Consider the following 16423-nt stretch of genomic DNA (forward strand, 5'->3'; position numbering starts at 1 on the left):
GTAGAATTGAATGGTCAGGTCCACCCACAGGTTATCGGAATGGACAATTATTATTATTGGTAAATGGAATGATTGATGATACAGCCTTAGTTCATCTGCAATCTGAACCACACGTCAGGAAATAATTGATAGGTTACAAGCGCAACAGTGTCTCTTCATGGCATGTGATCTCACTATCTAGATTCTGGACTTTCAGCACAACAAACAAACAAACAGTGATTGAATTTATGCAGATGTACTTTTACAGCAGAGCTTACCAAATGCACTCTAATTTGCTTGTTAAGAAGCACCCACTTATAATATTCAGTACCTAAAACTACATAGAATTGCCAGATTACACCTATATTATTTACAGATTGCCAAGGGCCACATAATCCACGTGCTGAAGAAACAATAAATTGAGCAATTCAATGATTCACACAGTATGACAACCAAAATGATATCATCTTTCAACTGATAATATTAATATAAAATTAAAAAAAAAAAAAAGCGAATCTTTTCTTACAAAGTATTGGCTCCAACCTTTGACATAGCTACAATTAGAACTTCCACATTTTATCATCCCTTTGAAGCATGAAAGAGGATGGAAGAACTCATCACAAAATTAAGCTGTGTTGAGGAATTATAGCTAGAACCAGCTTCCAAAATCTTCAAATTTGTTTTCTCTTAATGAATAATTGATTGTTGGGCAGTCTACTGTTTTATCCCTTCTTGCTGAACAATAAGGATATCTAAAAGAATGTGTCTCAAAACCAGAATAAATTCACCGGTTTTGAAGTCCTTCAATTGCCTTTTTCCACTGCCATGCTCTTTGCTTAGCATCTTCAAACGACATTACCTTTTTAGGCTGCATCAACATTATTTATAAAGAAAAGTGTGAAGCTTGGAACACAAAATGTACTTGAATGAATACTTGAAATAACTGGTCAAGAAAAGCTTACTGTGCAAATCTTGAAATTTGATGCAGTAGTCACTTGGATGCTTAAATCATTTGGATTATCAGACCATATTATATTTCCCTTCACAATTAGCTTTGATGGGTCGACATAGATCAACTTTGGTTTGTTGGTGAGGATGAGCTGCACCTTCTTGCTTGTTAGTTTTTGTAATTTCTTCACCATAGAGATCATAAGAACAGATTCCCCAGGATCCAAAAACTGTTGCCTGTAATATGAGCATAAAATGACAGTTTGAAAAGCAAGGCAAACATCAACTTCAGGCACTGTACGCAAGAGCTTTTCTTTATTTTATTTTTCTAAACGTTAAATTTCTGCTTGGCTGGGAATAGAACATTTGAACCTTTTTAAGGTGGCATGATTTATAAAAGGGTTAATGATCTTCATAAAACCATTACTATTAAAGTGAACACATCATATCAACTACCCTTCACTAGAATATGATTAGAAGAAAAAACGCTCCAACCAGAAAAGGTTTCTACATACCATTTTGAATCAAAGGAATCAATTGAAGCTAGCCTAGTTATGTGACTAGACCCATCAGAAGATGTAGCACCATCAGGTAGTCTAAGGGAACCCGAGGAACCATCCCCAATGTGAGAAGGACTCCATGATGAATCATGAACATCATCAGCTGCAGGTGACTGAGTCTGCAGTTAAAGTTATGTTGGTGTTAGAAACTTCACGTTCATCAACAGATAAATAACATCTCAGAGAGCAAAGCAATGGTAATCACACCCCAGGTTCCGGAGCAAGTTTTGGAGGAATTTGTGCTCTCAAGTTATTCCAGTTAACCCCCTTGAAAAATGGGTGTGCTTTCAAAATAGCGTAACCATCAGGTCCAGCACCTGGTCTCCTGCTGGGTTCCAAATCCTGCATCATAATAACATTAATTTTAAATTAAAACTCCATAATTAAAAACCAATGGCATGCAACTTAAAGCATGCTAAAAAAGTTGTCATATTATCATATAATATACCATTAAATGTTAATTTTTAGTATTATAATTAACGTAATGTTTTTTCATGTTTTACGTGCTTATAAAATAGCATGTTCCTTTTCAATATTCATTCATAAATGTGCGCATCACCACACCCATTATGTGTTATCTAATAGTCTACAACTACACCTTCTTACTTCCTGTTATTATTATATTCTTTATTGAAAAGGGCACACCATGCACCAATTTGACCCATCACCCCACCCCCTCAGAGGCAGCATAGCCTTTCTTAAAGGCTATATTTGCAAGGTATCAGAAGTACCTTGGGATAAATGAATGTGAACAAAACTATGAAAAAGTTCTAAGCCTGACAACCAATAAAAATCAATGGGTCCTGGTAAGAGGAATGAAATTGGCCATTGCTACTACCAAATTAACAAAACTAAATGTAAAATTCGCCCATCTCAAAACACTGTCCTTCAAGAAGGCCAGAAATGAAACATCTTAATATGCATATAGAGTAGCTATCTAATTTACAAAAATAGAAAGGAGATGATTTTTTAAGCAATTAGAAACGTATAAAAATTATAGTGATGCTAAGATTTCTATTTGTACAGTTATAATACTAACCAACAGACGGTCAATGAGCTCTCTTGCTTCATCAGAAAAGTAATCTGGAAATCTAAGTTCCCTTGCTACAATTCTTTGAAAAATAAGCCATTCACTTGCGTCTTTAAAAGGGGAAGTTCCCGAAAGCATTTGGTATAATGTGCAGCCAAGTGCCCATAGGTCATTGCTGTTGTGATATATTGAGGGAAGAAAAACAAAAAACAAAAGTTATTAAATGGGAACCTGGTATGAAACATAAAGCAATAAAGAAACTCAGTGCATGAACAAACTTAACATGTTAGTTGTTTAAAATTTACAACTGAAGTGAAAAATGTACACGCATGAAAAACTGGCACAACCAATAATATTTTCTTGGATAAAAGTGAATGACTATCAATATAGAATTCATCTGCATTACTTGACAATTTAATGCCTACCCAAAAGTTGCTGGAGAGGAATTAAGAACCTCTGGAGGAACATAAGCAGCTGTTCCCACAAAAGTGCAGGCTTTGTCGTCTAGAAATTTAAAAAATATAAATAAATATAAATACAATATAAGAAAAACTTATAAAGAGCAGCATCCACATTGCTCCTATTTTACCAGACGCTGCATTTGGAAGGACAGTGATTTGACTATCCTGCATAGGCTTCACACTCCCAAAATCTGCTATTTTAATATGTCCGTCAGCTGTGAGTAACAAGTTCTCTGGCTGCAGTTGAAGAAATTCAATATTCAAATGGCCATATACAGCAATGATGCAGTATAATCATGCTACAGAACTACCTTAATATCACGGTGTATGACTCCCAAACTATGTATGTATTCAAGAGCATCGACAACTTCAGCTGCATAGAACCGTGCCTCATCCTCAGTTAGACGACCTTTCTGCACAGAGAAATAAAAAAGCTTGCTAGTAGATATCATGTAGTAACAACCATGCAGAAAGGTACTAGCAGACAAATTAACAACGTCCGTATTCTAAATAGTACTATGAGTACAAATACTTTAGTAGGCATTGACACAGGTGATGAACAATTATAAAGAAAATATGGGCGTACATAGGTAATTTTGTTCGGAGGCAAGAGGGGACATTGGTTATTATTATTAGAGCATGGGCGAATGCTAGTTTAGTACTGACATCGTTTTGGGAATCATTGTTCTAGTAAGTAGTGTGGATCCGTACTTTCAAACCAAATGTTCTAATGTGATTTATTGATAATACAATCAATCCCATTTTAATATTTTAGTGATACAAGTACTTGTATGAATAACTTATTTTGGAATAAGAAAATCTTATAATAAAAAATGCAGCAACTAAAGCTCTCGGCTGAAAAGCATTTTTTTCATGTTAAGATATTGTGCTAGAGATATAATATCTAAAGATTTGAAGAGATATTACTTCAACTTTCCTTCTCTTCTTTGTTTCCTTAGTTTCATTTAGTTTCCTTGCTTTTCTAATTACAACTTTAGGTATTGATTCAACCCTTATGTTCATAAAGAAGTGTATCAATCAATCATTTACTATTATACACGAAGGAATTATTTTTTTCCATCTCAAATTGGTAGCAAAACTGTTTGGTAAGCCATTTCTCAGATTCCAGTTAAGGATTCGGTCACTTAGGTGCAGTGCCTTGAAGCCTTATATTCCTTTTCATTGTCCTTTTTTTGTGTGCTATCACAACAAATTTCAAGCCATCCATGTTTAACTCGTGATCTTTATTTTTTATCTTGGTGTTGTGATTGGCATTACATTTTTGGTTTCCCTTTTAGTGGCTATGACAGAAGACATTCTAAAGGAATTTACCACTTTTCTCCCAGAGAACATAATTGTCTTCAAATTAAGGCATCCCAACTGTATTCCTTTTTAGCAACTATTACTCATGCAGTAATCTTACTATATACCTATCTCACTTTGCATTTGTGGAGATAATGAATTTTTATTTTGGTACTTCTAATCATATGTTAGTAATCTCTCTTATTTCCAACCTCTCACCTGAATCAACTCACATCACCTTCATTGATTGTTTTAGAGGAAAGATAGCTGGTATTGGTTCGGCTGTCTTTTCAAAAGTTATCTCTAAATTCCTTCTTAGTTGTACCAAGTTACCCCTTTCAATTTGATTTCAATCAATCAACTAACATGTTCTCTCGATTGTTCTGTAACATTTAAACAAGACTCTTTCTTCATACAAGAGTGGAAGATGAGACGGATGGTTGGAGCAATATCTAAAATATGGAGTCTCTATAACCTCCTTCATCCACTATGTTTTGTATATAGGTCATCCAAGTTTGAATGAGTTGAAGCAAGTGATCCATCTTTCAAATTCAAAGTCCTTGGAGTGAGTCATGTCAGCTTGGTAAAAATATTAGGGTATTCTTTCCAAGTAGCGTCAAGAATTCTGATAGTTAGGGTCCTAGTCACGTACCTTCTATTTTTGGATACAAATGTCACATTCATTGATAACCTAAAAAGATGTACATTCTTACTTTTTATGAAAGATCCAACAACAACAAAGCCTTATCCTACAAATCGAGATCAGGTACATGATCCAACAACAAGGTGTTCTAACTAAGACTGAACATAAACATTGTAAATGGTGTCTGTGTACGTGTCCTGTCCCTTGATGATACACCTTTCTTTGCATCTGTAGCTGTAACAGATTCCTCAATTCCACTTTGACTTATTCCTAACTTTGAGTTGCCTATCTCTACTCAGTTCTCCACAAATCCCAAGATGACCCTTAGTTGCAAACTTGAGGTCTCGAAGATCTTAAGATTTTTCCAATTTTTTGTGACTCAACCCCTATTCTAACATTTTTCTACCGCTTAGGTCCAACCTAAACCTAGCCCCCCTAGTAACATCCCTATCGACATTTGTGTAAACCATCAATTGTTAGTTCTCATCCTATTTAGAACTTTTTGTCATCAATTGTCTCATTCTATTTGCTACATCCTCTATTAGTACTCAAAAGACTGTCCAGGAAGCATTATCCCATTCTAGATGATGATCGGAAATGATGGAAGAGATGGCTACTTTGGAGTTCAATCCCATCCACTTGAAAAATCTACAATTGGTTGTTGGTGGGTGGGCCTTTGCTAATAAAATGAACCCAATGAACCCAGAGGGGTGGGTCAATTGAAAGCTTAAATGGTGACAAATGGATACACTCAAATGTATGGCTTTGTTAACTTGTCTCCAAATGTTAAATGGACGTCTATTCACTTATTCTTCTTGTCTCTAGATGCAAGAAGTCATTGGCCTTTGGGGACCTTGATGGATCGGTAAATCAATTGAAAGCCCAAATGGTGACAAATAGGATGCACTCAACTTTATGGTTTGAACTACAATGATACCTTGTCACCAAATGCTAAAATGATGCCTATTCACTTATTATTGTCAACGGGTGCAATGAGTCATAGGCCTCTGTGTAGCTCAATATTAAAATTATATTTTACACGGTAGCTTAGAATAGATCTATAGAGAGCAACCACCTGGTTTAGTTGCTCAGGGCGGATGGACATTTGTTTTATAGGTTACAAAAATACTCGTATAGTCTAAAGCAATCACCTTAAGCTTGGTTAAGGAAGTTTAGAAAAAGTTTACATGGTTTGCAATGAATTCTCCAGATGCACATCTTTGAATAAACTAATTTATTGTGGTATAGTAGACGATATTGTCATTACATATGATGATCGAGATTAAGGACCTAAAGCAACACTTATTCAAGCACCTTTGAACCAATGATTAAGGCTATTACATTATTTTCTTGGAATTGAATTGGGCCAATCATAGGCAAGTATTGAATTTCTTCCAGAAAATATAACCTTAACATTTTTAAAGAACCAAGGATGCTTGATTGTAAGTCCTTTAATACTCCTATGGATCCAAATGTGAAGCTTCTACCTAATTAAAGGGGGCCGTATCTTGACCCAGACTACAGAATTCTCAAGTTTAGCCAATGTTTTACATATTCACAGCTTCACACTTCTTAAAGAAGATTGAAGATATTAAACTGAAAAAGGATTGGCAATTCAAAGGAGAGATGAATGGTAAAAAATTGAAATAAATTAAAAGTACCCTCTGAAATAGATGACAAATGCAACCAGTGAAACAAAACTACAAAGGGAAAGGGGGGATTGACCATGAAACCACACTGCATGGTTATAGATCTCAATCTAAAGATAAGACATCTCATATTCCTAGAATTAAATATGGTTCATGTTAATGTTCAAAGGAATATTCTCTTGAATTAGAATGGGGATTGGTGAATCAGGTAAAATGGAGTAAACAGCAGATTTTAAGAAAAACTAAGATTAGTGTTATCTCAAGAAACTGAGAAGTGAAGTTTAAATTCCTTTGTATCAAATGTTCACTTATGTGTATACAATGAATTAATGAAAAGCAAAGACTACTAGTTTATGCCAAATCTTAGAAAACCCCATGTTAAAAGAAATTATGGTTAACTTACTCTCTTTAGACAATCTTAAGAGCATAACAAACGTCATTGTTTTAATGCTTAATACTAAGACCTAATGTCGGACTAAGCTTGGGTCCAGCAGGACTAGCACCTTCAGCAGCACAAGTTATGTAAGATTTTTACGAACAAATTATTAATACCCCAGCACAGGGAACATGTGCCTTGAAGTTTCACGTTAGCTTACCCTGGTTATTTGATCAAAAAGTTCTCCACCTTCGCAGGATTCAAGTGCCATGTCTTCACCGATGTAAAAGGAACAGAAGGGAAAAAAGATAACATTAAAATAATATAAACCAACTTAGCAAGCAAGGGAGTAAAAGGAAGAGCTGAGAAGATAACATAGACGAGAAAGCCACGGCAAAAGCAAGTGTTAAGATAAAATACACCCAGGAATACTTACATAGAGAAAATGAATCTTGAAATGTGAAATATAACCGCACAATGCCTGGATGATCCAATTGATCTAGCACAATGCGTTCCAATTTCACATAAGCTGTTTTGTTCTCCTTAGTAATAAACTTTTTATCCATGATCTTCAATGCATAGATAGTTCCTGTGTCCTTCTTCTTTGCCCTCACAACCTTTGATAAAAAATATATTAGGTGATAATTTACAAGGGAAAATAAATCCAATCAAACAACTGCTCACAGTATAACAGAAAAAAAAAAAAGTGTTCCAAAATGGCAGAAATTATAGATATTTCCATATTTTTTTGTGCACAGCCAACCAAAACAGTTGAATAAAGAAGAAACCAAATCACAAATCACGTAAGAGACGGTGTGTACAGGTAAAGGAGCTGGAAAGGCAGAAGCACCGGCAATTTATGATATCACAAGCAAATAGACAAAAGGAAACATATGTTTTCTTGTAAGATGTCACATACTGCTATTTGATATCAGCGTAGTTTAATAAGTACACACAACTACTGGCATAAGGCAACAAAATAACACACTCAAAGGGAGAATAATATAATGCTGTTTTCTGCACTAGTGGTTTCATGTGTAAACCCCACAAAATCAACCCAATCAGTTCTTCAGTTCGCTTCATTTTCTACAGTCTATAATTTGTTTTACTTCCAGCTCAGTAACTCAAGATATTCTCCATAATCACTTCAGAGGTAATCGTCAGGAATCATTTGTTTGAAAAAAAAAAAAAAAAACTTGATTTCCCAATCTGAAGCTTTGAATTTAGTTCACAATACCTTAAGAGCCATCGACAAACAAAACAACGCACAGCTTAGAAAACGTTCAGTTTTTTCCTATTCTGTAAAATGAAGTGAGCGTCTTCAGAGAGAAAAGGAACGTGTGGGGGTACAAGCAGCCTTCATAAAAACATAAATGTCATAGCATAAAAAAGAATCCCCCAGCGAACCAAAATTCCCAAAGGAAGATGATACACCAAATAGTGCTTCATAATAATAGATAGCAACAACGATGACAATATTGCCCAATGATCTCTGCAGCTTAATAAGAATCAATGATTATCCTAGGAAACCAACATGTATGATCTAACAGAACTAAAAGGGGACATCATTTAGAGGATTCATATATTATCCATCAAAACATTGCACACACAAAGGGAAAAAAAGAAAGTAAAACAACATCATCAACCCACTAAAAAAACATCAGAAGTCCGGGTATGAGACCTTAGAATAAGAGCCAACACCATAGATCTTGCCCAATTCAAAGTCCTGGATAGTGTAATTCTCCTGAGGAGCCCTAAAAGCAAAGCTCTTGGATCTCGGCACATTGCCTCCACCATTGGAAGATGAGGAATTCCCCTGAATCTTCAGCTTCGAATCAAAATCCTTCTCCATTTCCAACATTGCTCGGTCAGCACCACCAGCAAGGAGAAGAAAAAAACCAAGAGAAGCTCCACCCTACGTTGGCATGGTGGCTTTCTCTCTCTAGAAAAAAGCAGTTATTTTTGTGTTTCCAGAGGCCTGGGGAGGCGAGCCCGGAACGGTCAAAGAGAGAGGCGAAGCCCCGGAGACCCTTTTGCGAGAAAAGGAAAAGGGCGAAGGGAATTGTGCGAATGGATGGGAAAGGTGTGAGCTTTGAGGTCTGGGGTTGGTTGATTGAATCCGAAATTGAAAACCCTAGAGAGAGGGGTGGCACATCACATGGGGAAGGAATGATGATGGAGATCGTTCATTTTCTCATGCCTTCTTTCTCTCTCTCTTTGTGGCTATTATGCCTAAATCAGGAACAATGCAAACACCTGTCATAGCATGGATGGGAAGAGAAGGTAAAGAAAAGGAGGGTGTGGTGTTTTGGAGTGTTTGCATAAATAATGCATATCATTACAAGCTTTTGTGCAATTTCATGCTTTTCTGTCACTGTCCTGTTTCCGAATTCATTAGTCCAATGGACACACACATCCTCTCTTACTTCCAACATTTTTTTTATTCCTTTCTTTGACCCTTTTGACTGCACCTCTTACGCATTTATTCAAATCTTATCAATCAATCAAAAATACAAACCTTTATTATAAATAATCTACCAAATCTTTTCATAGTATTGTAAAAATGATGAATTTTGTACATGAGAACAAAAAAAATCATAAATAAGAGGGAAAAATAAACTGCTTTTATCTGGCTTGATCGAAGAGAAATGGGAAAAGAGCCGTGTCATCTTATTTAATTTGTAAGAAAATAGGAATAATAAATAAAAAAGAGATATTTGAAATAATTTTAATGAGACTAAGGATAATAGTCATGTTTCACTGTTCTTATGTTGCACTTTTAAATGATCATTTAAGACAGTAGCAGAGATCCTGTCAGTTTTGTACGAAGCAATTCCGAGTTATTAAAAAATAATTCCTTACTTTCTATATTATTAATAGATTTCGGTGTTAGATTAAACCTGTCTTAATTCATCTAGTAAATGAGTTAATTCAATTTTATCAATCTTTGAATAAGTATTAAAAATGTGTACTTAACCCGGATCGACATTTTTTCATTCTTTTATTTAATTATATATTTAAATTTCAAAATATAATATACATGTATATTGTAACTATGAGAATTTTTATTTGATTTTTCAATAACTTATTCATAAAAAAATATGAGCAAAATTTTCAAAAGTCAATAATTATGTGCATATTTAAAATTCATTCCCTTTTTCTTTTAGTGTGATTTTCTTTTCTTCATTCTAGAAAATTTATCATTCTCTCCTTTTTTTTTAAAGTAAAAATTATTAGAGCAAATTTGGAAAAAAACATACAACATTAATGAAACACGAGCTCAACTACGTAAGACTTAACATTACTTTCAACCCACAACCTTAAGGTATAATGAGGTATAATGGATATTTATTTTTATATAGTGTTATACTTTCTTATTTCTAGTCAATCTGCAACTTAGACTCACACTTGGATTCTTCACAATTTTTTATAACTGATTTGATTTCTTGGTGTATATAATTTTTTTTAGTTTGCATGGGATTCTTGGTTTCCTAGGTGAATCTTTATCTAATTGTCACCATGAAATTTTGAAATTCCAAACAGATCATGCTAGAGTTGGCTGCATTATAGGACAATCTTAGGTGGTGTGGTGGTGCTCAAGAAGAACAATTCTTTAAGGTGAGGGAAGTTAAGCAATTAAAAGTTTTGTTTGTAAAATTGATTTGAATGACTGAAAATTTCTTTTATGATGTGGAAATAATATAGAGTTATTGATGATGGTACACAAACATGACTAAATATAAGATTATTTATGTCTCAATGTTGTTGTTTTGCCAATCCAAATCAACCAAACTAGACTTACACAATCATACATATTATAAAAACACAACAAACTCACAACTCTCAGGTCAATCCTAAGGTTGAGTTGTCCTTAATTATTACACAATAATTGCTAAGACAAATATATAACCAACATAAGAAAAACGTATAAATCCAATTGCCACATTTCACTTGAGGTTCAAATCGATCTAATATCAAAATGTAATGTTTAATAAAATAACACATGAATATCTTATTAATAAAAGGTTAAACTATAAATAGAGTTTATATTCTTATTGTACAAGAACTTTGTTGTGTTATTAAGGATTGTAATACGAATTAGTTCACACATAAATTGTTATAGTGTTTGCACATATAAAACATTGCTTATCTGTAATTATTTTATTGTTACAATAACATTTTTTTATTGTTATAATAACGATATTATTTATCTCAATATATATTAATTTCTTCTTAATTACAATATATATATATATATATATATATATATATATATATATATATATATATATATCAACGAGATAAAACAAAGTTTTCAACATATTAGTTCACTCGTCAAGACACTTATATAGGTATACTCGATGAATGAGCTTTAACTCACCCAACCTTTAGTTTCTTCTAAGCTCATTAGATTTTAATAAATTTATTTTCACCCATTGAAGGAACCTAGTTGCTCGGTGATTAGGTAATATAATAAAATTCACATAAATTCATCAAACAAAATTATATTTGCCTAGCAACCCAACCACTCTGAATTTTAAAATTTATTTTGTACTGGTTTGCTTAACAATCCAGTTGCAGGGGTCGGGCCCCAAGTCTGCATAATTTCGGAAATTGAATATATATATATATATATATATATATATATATATATATATATATATATATATATATTATTGTCAATTTGTGAGTTGTACTTCTTTCTTATGTTACATTTACAACCATTTGGTTAAAAAAATGTCTTTAAATAATTGACCAAGATAATATGTATCACAATCATTTTAAACTCATTTAAACCAAAACTATTTAATACATATTTTTCATTCAAAATCTACAGCTTATCCATATATCATTTCAAAACAACTTAACAATTCCAATCAAACTTATTCAGATTCAACTCATTAAAGAAACATATTATAATTCTTTCCAAAATTAGTTCATTCAATAATAAAAAATCCTAGTAAAAAAACAAACTATTTTTTCTTACCTAGACTAGGTTTTTTCAACTATGCTCTAAAGACTCTTACTCTCCCAAAATGATTTACTTATATAATGAAACTCAGATTTAATGAACTAGACACATCCTAATAAATATTTGTAACGTCCCATTAAATTTATAAACGCAATTAAAGGAAACGCCACACATAAGATAGAATAACAACGTAGCCCTGGGGTTCTCAACATCACCCCTACAAAACTAGGCACACCACGATGCCAACAAAAGCAGGATAACGGTCTAACTAAAAGTTTACAATGTAATAACCACGAATACAGGGGTCATAGCCCTAAAGAAAGCATGAAGGAAAGAAATATGGAATCCAGCCCAAATAGCTAAGTTGCGGAATCGCCGTTCCCTTGTTGACCACGAGAATCTCGCCCATCTGCTCCCATCAATCAAATTGATGATCATCGCAAGAAAGAACAGCCACATACAACACAACCATGCAACAAAACGGGTAAGCTAGAGCCAACACACATACATCATACAGTCAAATACATTATCATCATCTCATATCCATGTAATAGTCAAGCATGTTATGACTCTTCATTCAATACACTACGACTCGACTCATCCGGATATATATATAACTTGGTCGGATTCAGCGGATGCTTGCACTTGTGGTGGATACCTCTGCTCGACCCTGAGCTGCTCGATCCTGAGCTATGTAATACAAGTGTTACGATGAATCAAATCTCCCTCACCACAAGGTTAGCCCTTCCCTGAGATTTATTCCTCATACACATCACATTTTGGATCCATACATCTGATCATCACCAACCCATGAATCTAGGGCCTCATCTCATATCATTAACGTGTTCCTTTAGTTCCAAACCTCTCATTCATTTCACATGCCAATAACATACCCAACCCGTCATACGCAATTCATGAATCATGCCAAACATAACTCATGCTCCATTATATACATATCATTCATCATACCATCATACTCAACCAATACAGATCATTTAAGAACAAACAAACGGCCAATCACAACACTGTCTCGCCCAGCACCTCGCTCAAGCTGAGGGGTCTCGCTCAGGCGAGGCAGTCTCGCTCAGGCGAGTCCCCCTCCGCTCAGGCGATCCTAAACCCTAAACCCTAAACCCTAAACAAGGAAACAGGAACCACTGCGGGATCTCGCTTAGGCGAGATCCCTCTCGCCTGGGCAAGTGGTTCGCTTGCTCAAAAAGTTGAGCAAGTCGCCTGGGCGACTTATCGCGAAAAGGAGGTGGGCGAGCCTTCGTCAGACTCGCTTAGGCGAGCCCGACTCGCCTGGGCGAGATTAACAGTTCTCGCCCTGGTTCACCTGCAACAGATGCATCATTCCAAACCAACGAATCGTGCCAAGAACTCCACACATCCAAAACAATGATTCATCTATCCAACAACAACCAATCTCAAGAAAACAATACATGAACAATATAACTCGATCCCTAACTTCCCATACCTGGAAATAGGTTCGTACAGGACGTTCGACGTGTAACCAAGGAGCACACCAGCTCTAGAACTCACTACGGAGCTGAAAACAGAAAGTGCAAGGAACAAGACAGATTAATACTAAACCCTAACTGCGAAAATACAAGGGAAAGCAAAAAGGGAACTCCAGTGGTCTAGAGGGGTACTTACGTGGAGTAGAAACTGATTCGGAGCTAACTCGAGAGACTTGGGGAGGAACCCTAGCAGAGCTCTAGTGCGGAAGGGGGAGGTGACAGCTACTAAGTTTCTGCAAGAGTGAGAGTGAGTGTGGAATTAGGACAGACCTAAGGACTTTATGCGTTGGGCCGGCCTTAGGCCCACTTACAAGGGTAGCCCACTAATCTTTAGGACAGAAAATATAAAGGGGCTTTACAATATTCACTCCAAAATATATATTCATTTAAAACTCTTTTGAGTCACATGCAACCATAGATATAACACATGCAAGAGTGAACCTAAAGTGATCCAATAAAATGGAGAAATATAAACTTACTTTAATAGTAAATTTGATCATATGATTGTTGTACTCTAAGTAAAAACTCTTATGATAGTTTTTTGTCTTTAAGTCAAAAATTTTAAAGAAATATAAATAGAGAAAAAAATTATAAAGAAATGATAGTTTTTATAAAATGAAACTTAATTACTTAATTTTCCTATTTATAATTTGATGTTTTATAATGAAATAATTATTTTCTGTATCTCATACACATATGTCGATTTAAAGTGGTATTAATATTTAACTTTTTATAATAAAACAATCATTTTCTACGTCGTTATACACATATATCTATAAAAAGTAGTATTAATATTTAAATTGGATTATAAAAGTGATACTAGTAATTACATTTTAATATGGTTGTTACAATACGTTTGAATTTACTTCAATAAAACTCTTAATTCCTCTTGGGGCCGACATGGTAGGCTTTTCTCAGTTTAGTATGTTTTGAGAAAAAAAAAAAACTCTATCAGGAATTGGAATATAAGTCTTTCTCTGTTTGTCATCATCTTTTGATATTTTACTCCATTCACAAGGGAAACCAGTTCAAAAGTACTCCTTTAATTTGCTTTTTAAGTGTATTTTTTTTTACCCTTAGCAAAATAATATCTACTTTAATAAGTTTTTCTATCAATTGCAATATCATACGTTTTCTAATCTTTAAATAACATACGTATGCATTTATTAGGTGGAGAGAAAATGGTAAAATAGAAAACTATACAACTGTTTTATTAAAATTAAGAGAAACTATCAATTTTAAAAAGAAGATAAAAAATAAAATGAGAGAACAATTTTTAAAGCATAGGCAGAGCTGCAACTTTACCCACTCTATTTTTTAATTTTTTTTTTGCGTCTTCATTCTTTTTGCATACATCAAACAGTGGAATAAAATTTTCTTTATCAAAATAAAATAACTATATAATATTTCACTTTACCCATTTATCATATATATATATATATATATATATATATATATATATATATATATATATATATATATATATATATATATATATATATATAATAAAATCATTAAAAATAAACGAAATTACTAGTTGTAGTGTGTATTTGTGGAAGTAACCACTTGTCCATCCATTTCAAATGATTTTTTGATATTGGTAAATGGATGATCTGATTATTAGCCCTAATATATGAATTTTATATTGTGTAGATTTCACCTATGCTAAGCTTTTCATGAATTTTAGAAATCGTGAATCTAGAATTTATAATTCCTATAATTAAAATTTGCATAGTTAGTAAAAGATATTATAAAAATTTATTTATATACTCTTTTGAAAAAAAAAGAATAATGTAGTTTATTAATAATTTAATTTTTTATAACATTAAACGATCCAAACAAAATTTCTTTTCTAAAGTTGGAAACATTTATTTTCGACCTCTTTGTGAGATTCATAGTTTAAAAAACATATTTTCGCTTTTTTTTTAAATATTAATCAAACATTATTCAAACCCTAAAACTAAAAAAAAAAACACTTAATTTTTAAACTTTGATAGGAAAACTAATTATTGGTACTGGACTCCAAACAACGGTTTTTTTTCCAAACTGGTGCAATTTTTTTGTCAATTTCCTAAAATGGTGCAGTTTTTTTTTTTAATTCCCGACAGAAGTAAGTCGTGAGAAAATGGCACGACTTCATCTTGAAGAAGTCGTGCCAAAATAAGGTGATTTTAATTAAAATAAGCTGAAGTCGTATCAACACAGAGAGACTTCTGTGTTATGAAGAAGTCGTGCCATATTCAGACGACTTTAATTAATATTTTAAGCAAAGTCGTGCCAATATGGAAAGACTTCAGTATTAAATTGTTAATGAAGAAGTCGTCCCATATTGGAGAGACTTCAGTGTTGTATTGATAATGAAGAAGTCGTACCATATTGGAACGACTTTAGTTTGAATAAAAAATAAATATTTTTTATCAATACAACACTGAAGTCTCTCCAATATGGGACTTCTTCATTAACAATTTAATACTGAAGTCTTTCCATATTGACACGACTTTGCTTAAAATGTTAATTAAAGTCGTCTGAATAAGGCACGACTTCTTCATAACACAGAAGTCTCTCCATGTCGATACGACTTCAGCTTATTTTAATTAAAATCGTCTTATTTTGGCACGACTTCTTCAAGATGAAGTCGTGCCATTTTCTCACGACTTACTTATGTCGGGAATTAAAAAAAAAACTGCACCATTTTAAGAAATTGGCAAAAAAAATTGCACCAGTTTGGGAAAAAAACCCCAAACAGCTGCATAGTTCAAGAATAATACTTTTAGGATGCCTTTGAATTGGAAAGTAGAATCGAAGGAGACTAAACGAATAAATTTGAGGCATAGAGAGAATTGTGTTTTTATTTGGATTAATGTATAAATGATGTAATTTAAGTAAATTTAAAATGAAAGTTTGTGTATAATAAAATAAGTATGATAAATTAAAAACTCGTTTCAATAAATAAAAATAAATGATGATTATTTTATCTTTTTCA

The 16423-nt window shown here is 33.5% G+C and overlaps 1 protein-coding gene across 1 annotated transcript; it reads right to left on the reverse strand.

Moving 5' to 3' along the window:
* Nucleotides 1-380: 380 nt before the first annotated feature.
* On the reverse strand, nucleotides 381-9279 carry LOC114190166 (3-phosphoinositide-dependent protein kinase 1). Its single transcript, XM_028078957.1, has 11 exons — nucleotides 8630-9279; nucleotides 7385-7565; nucleotides 7169-7221; nucleotides 3290-3391; nucleotides 3107-3215; nucleotides 2943-3021; nucleotides 2527-2692; nucleotides 1695-1829; nucleotides 1443-1606; nucleotides 942-1164; nucleotides 381-847 (listed from the first exon to the last, which is right to left on the reverse strand). Exons 1-11 carry the CDS (start codon nucleotides 8807-8809, stop codon nucleotides 764-766), a joined length of 1476 nt encoding a protein of 491 aa, XP_027934758.1. The 5' UTR covers nucleotides 8810-9279; the 3' UTR covers nucleotides 381-763.
* Nucleotides 9280-16423: the final 7144 nt, after the last annotated feature.

This window comes from Vigna unguiculata, chromosome 7 (genome assembly GCF_004118075.2).
Source record: "Vigna unguiculata cultivar IT97K-499-35 chromosome 7, ASM411807v1, whole genome shotgun sequence".
Classification (NCBI taxonomy): Eukaryota; Viridiplantae; Streptophyta; class Magnoliopsida; order Fabales; family Fabaceae; genus Vigna; species Vigna unguiculata.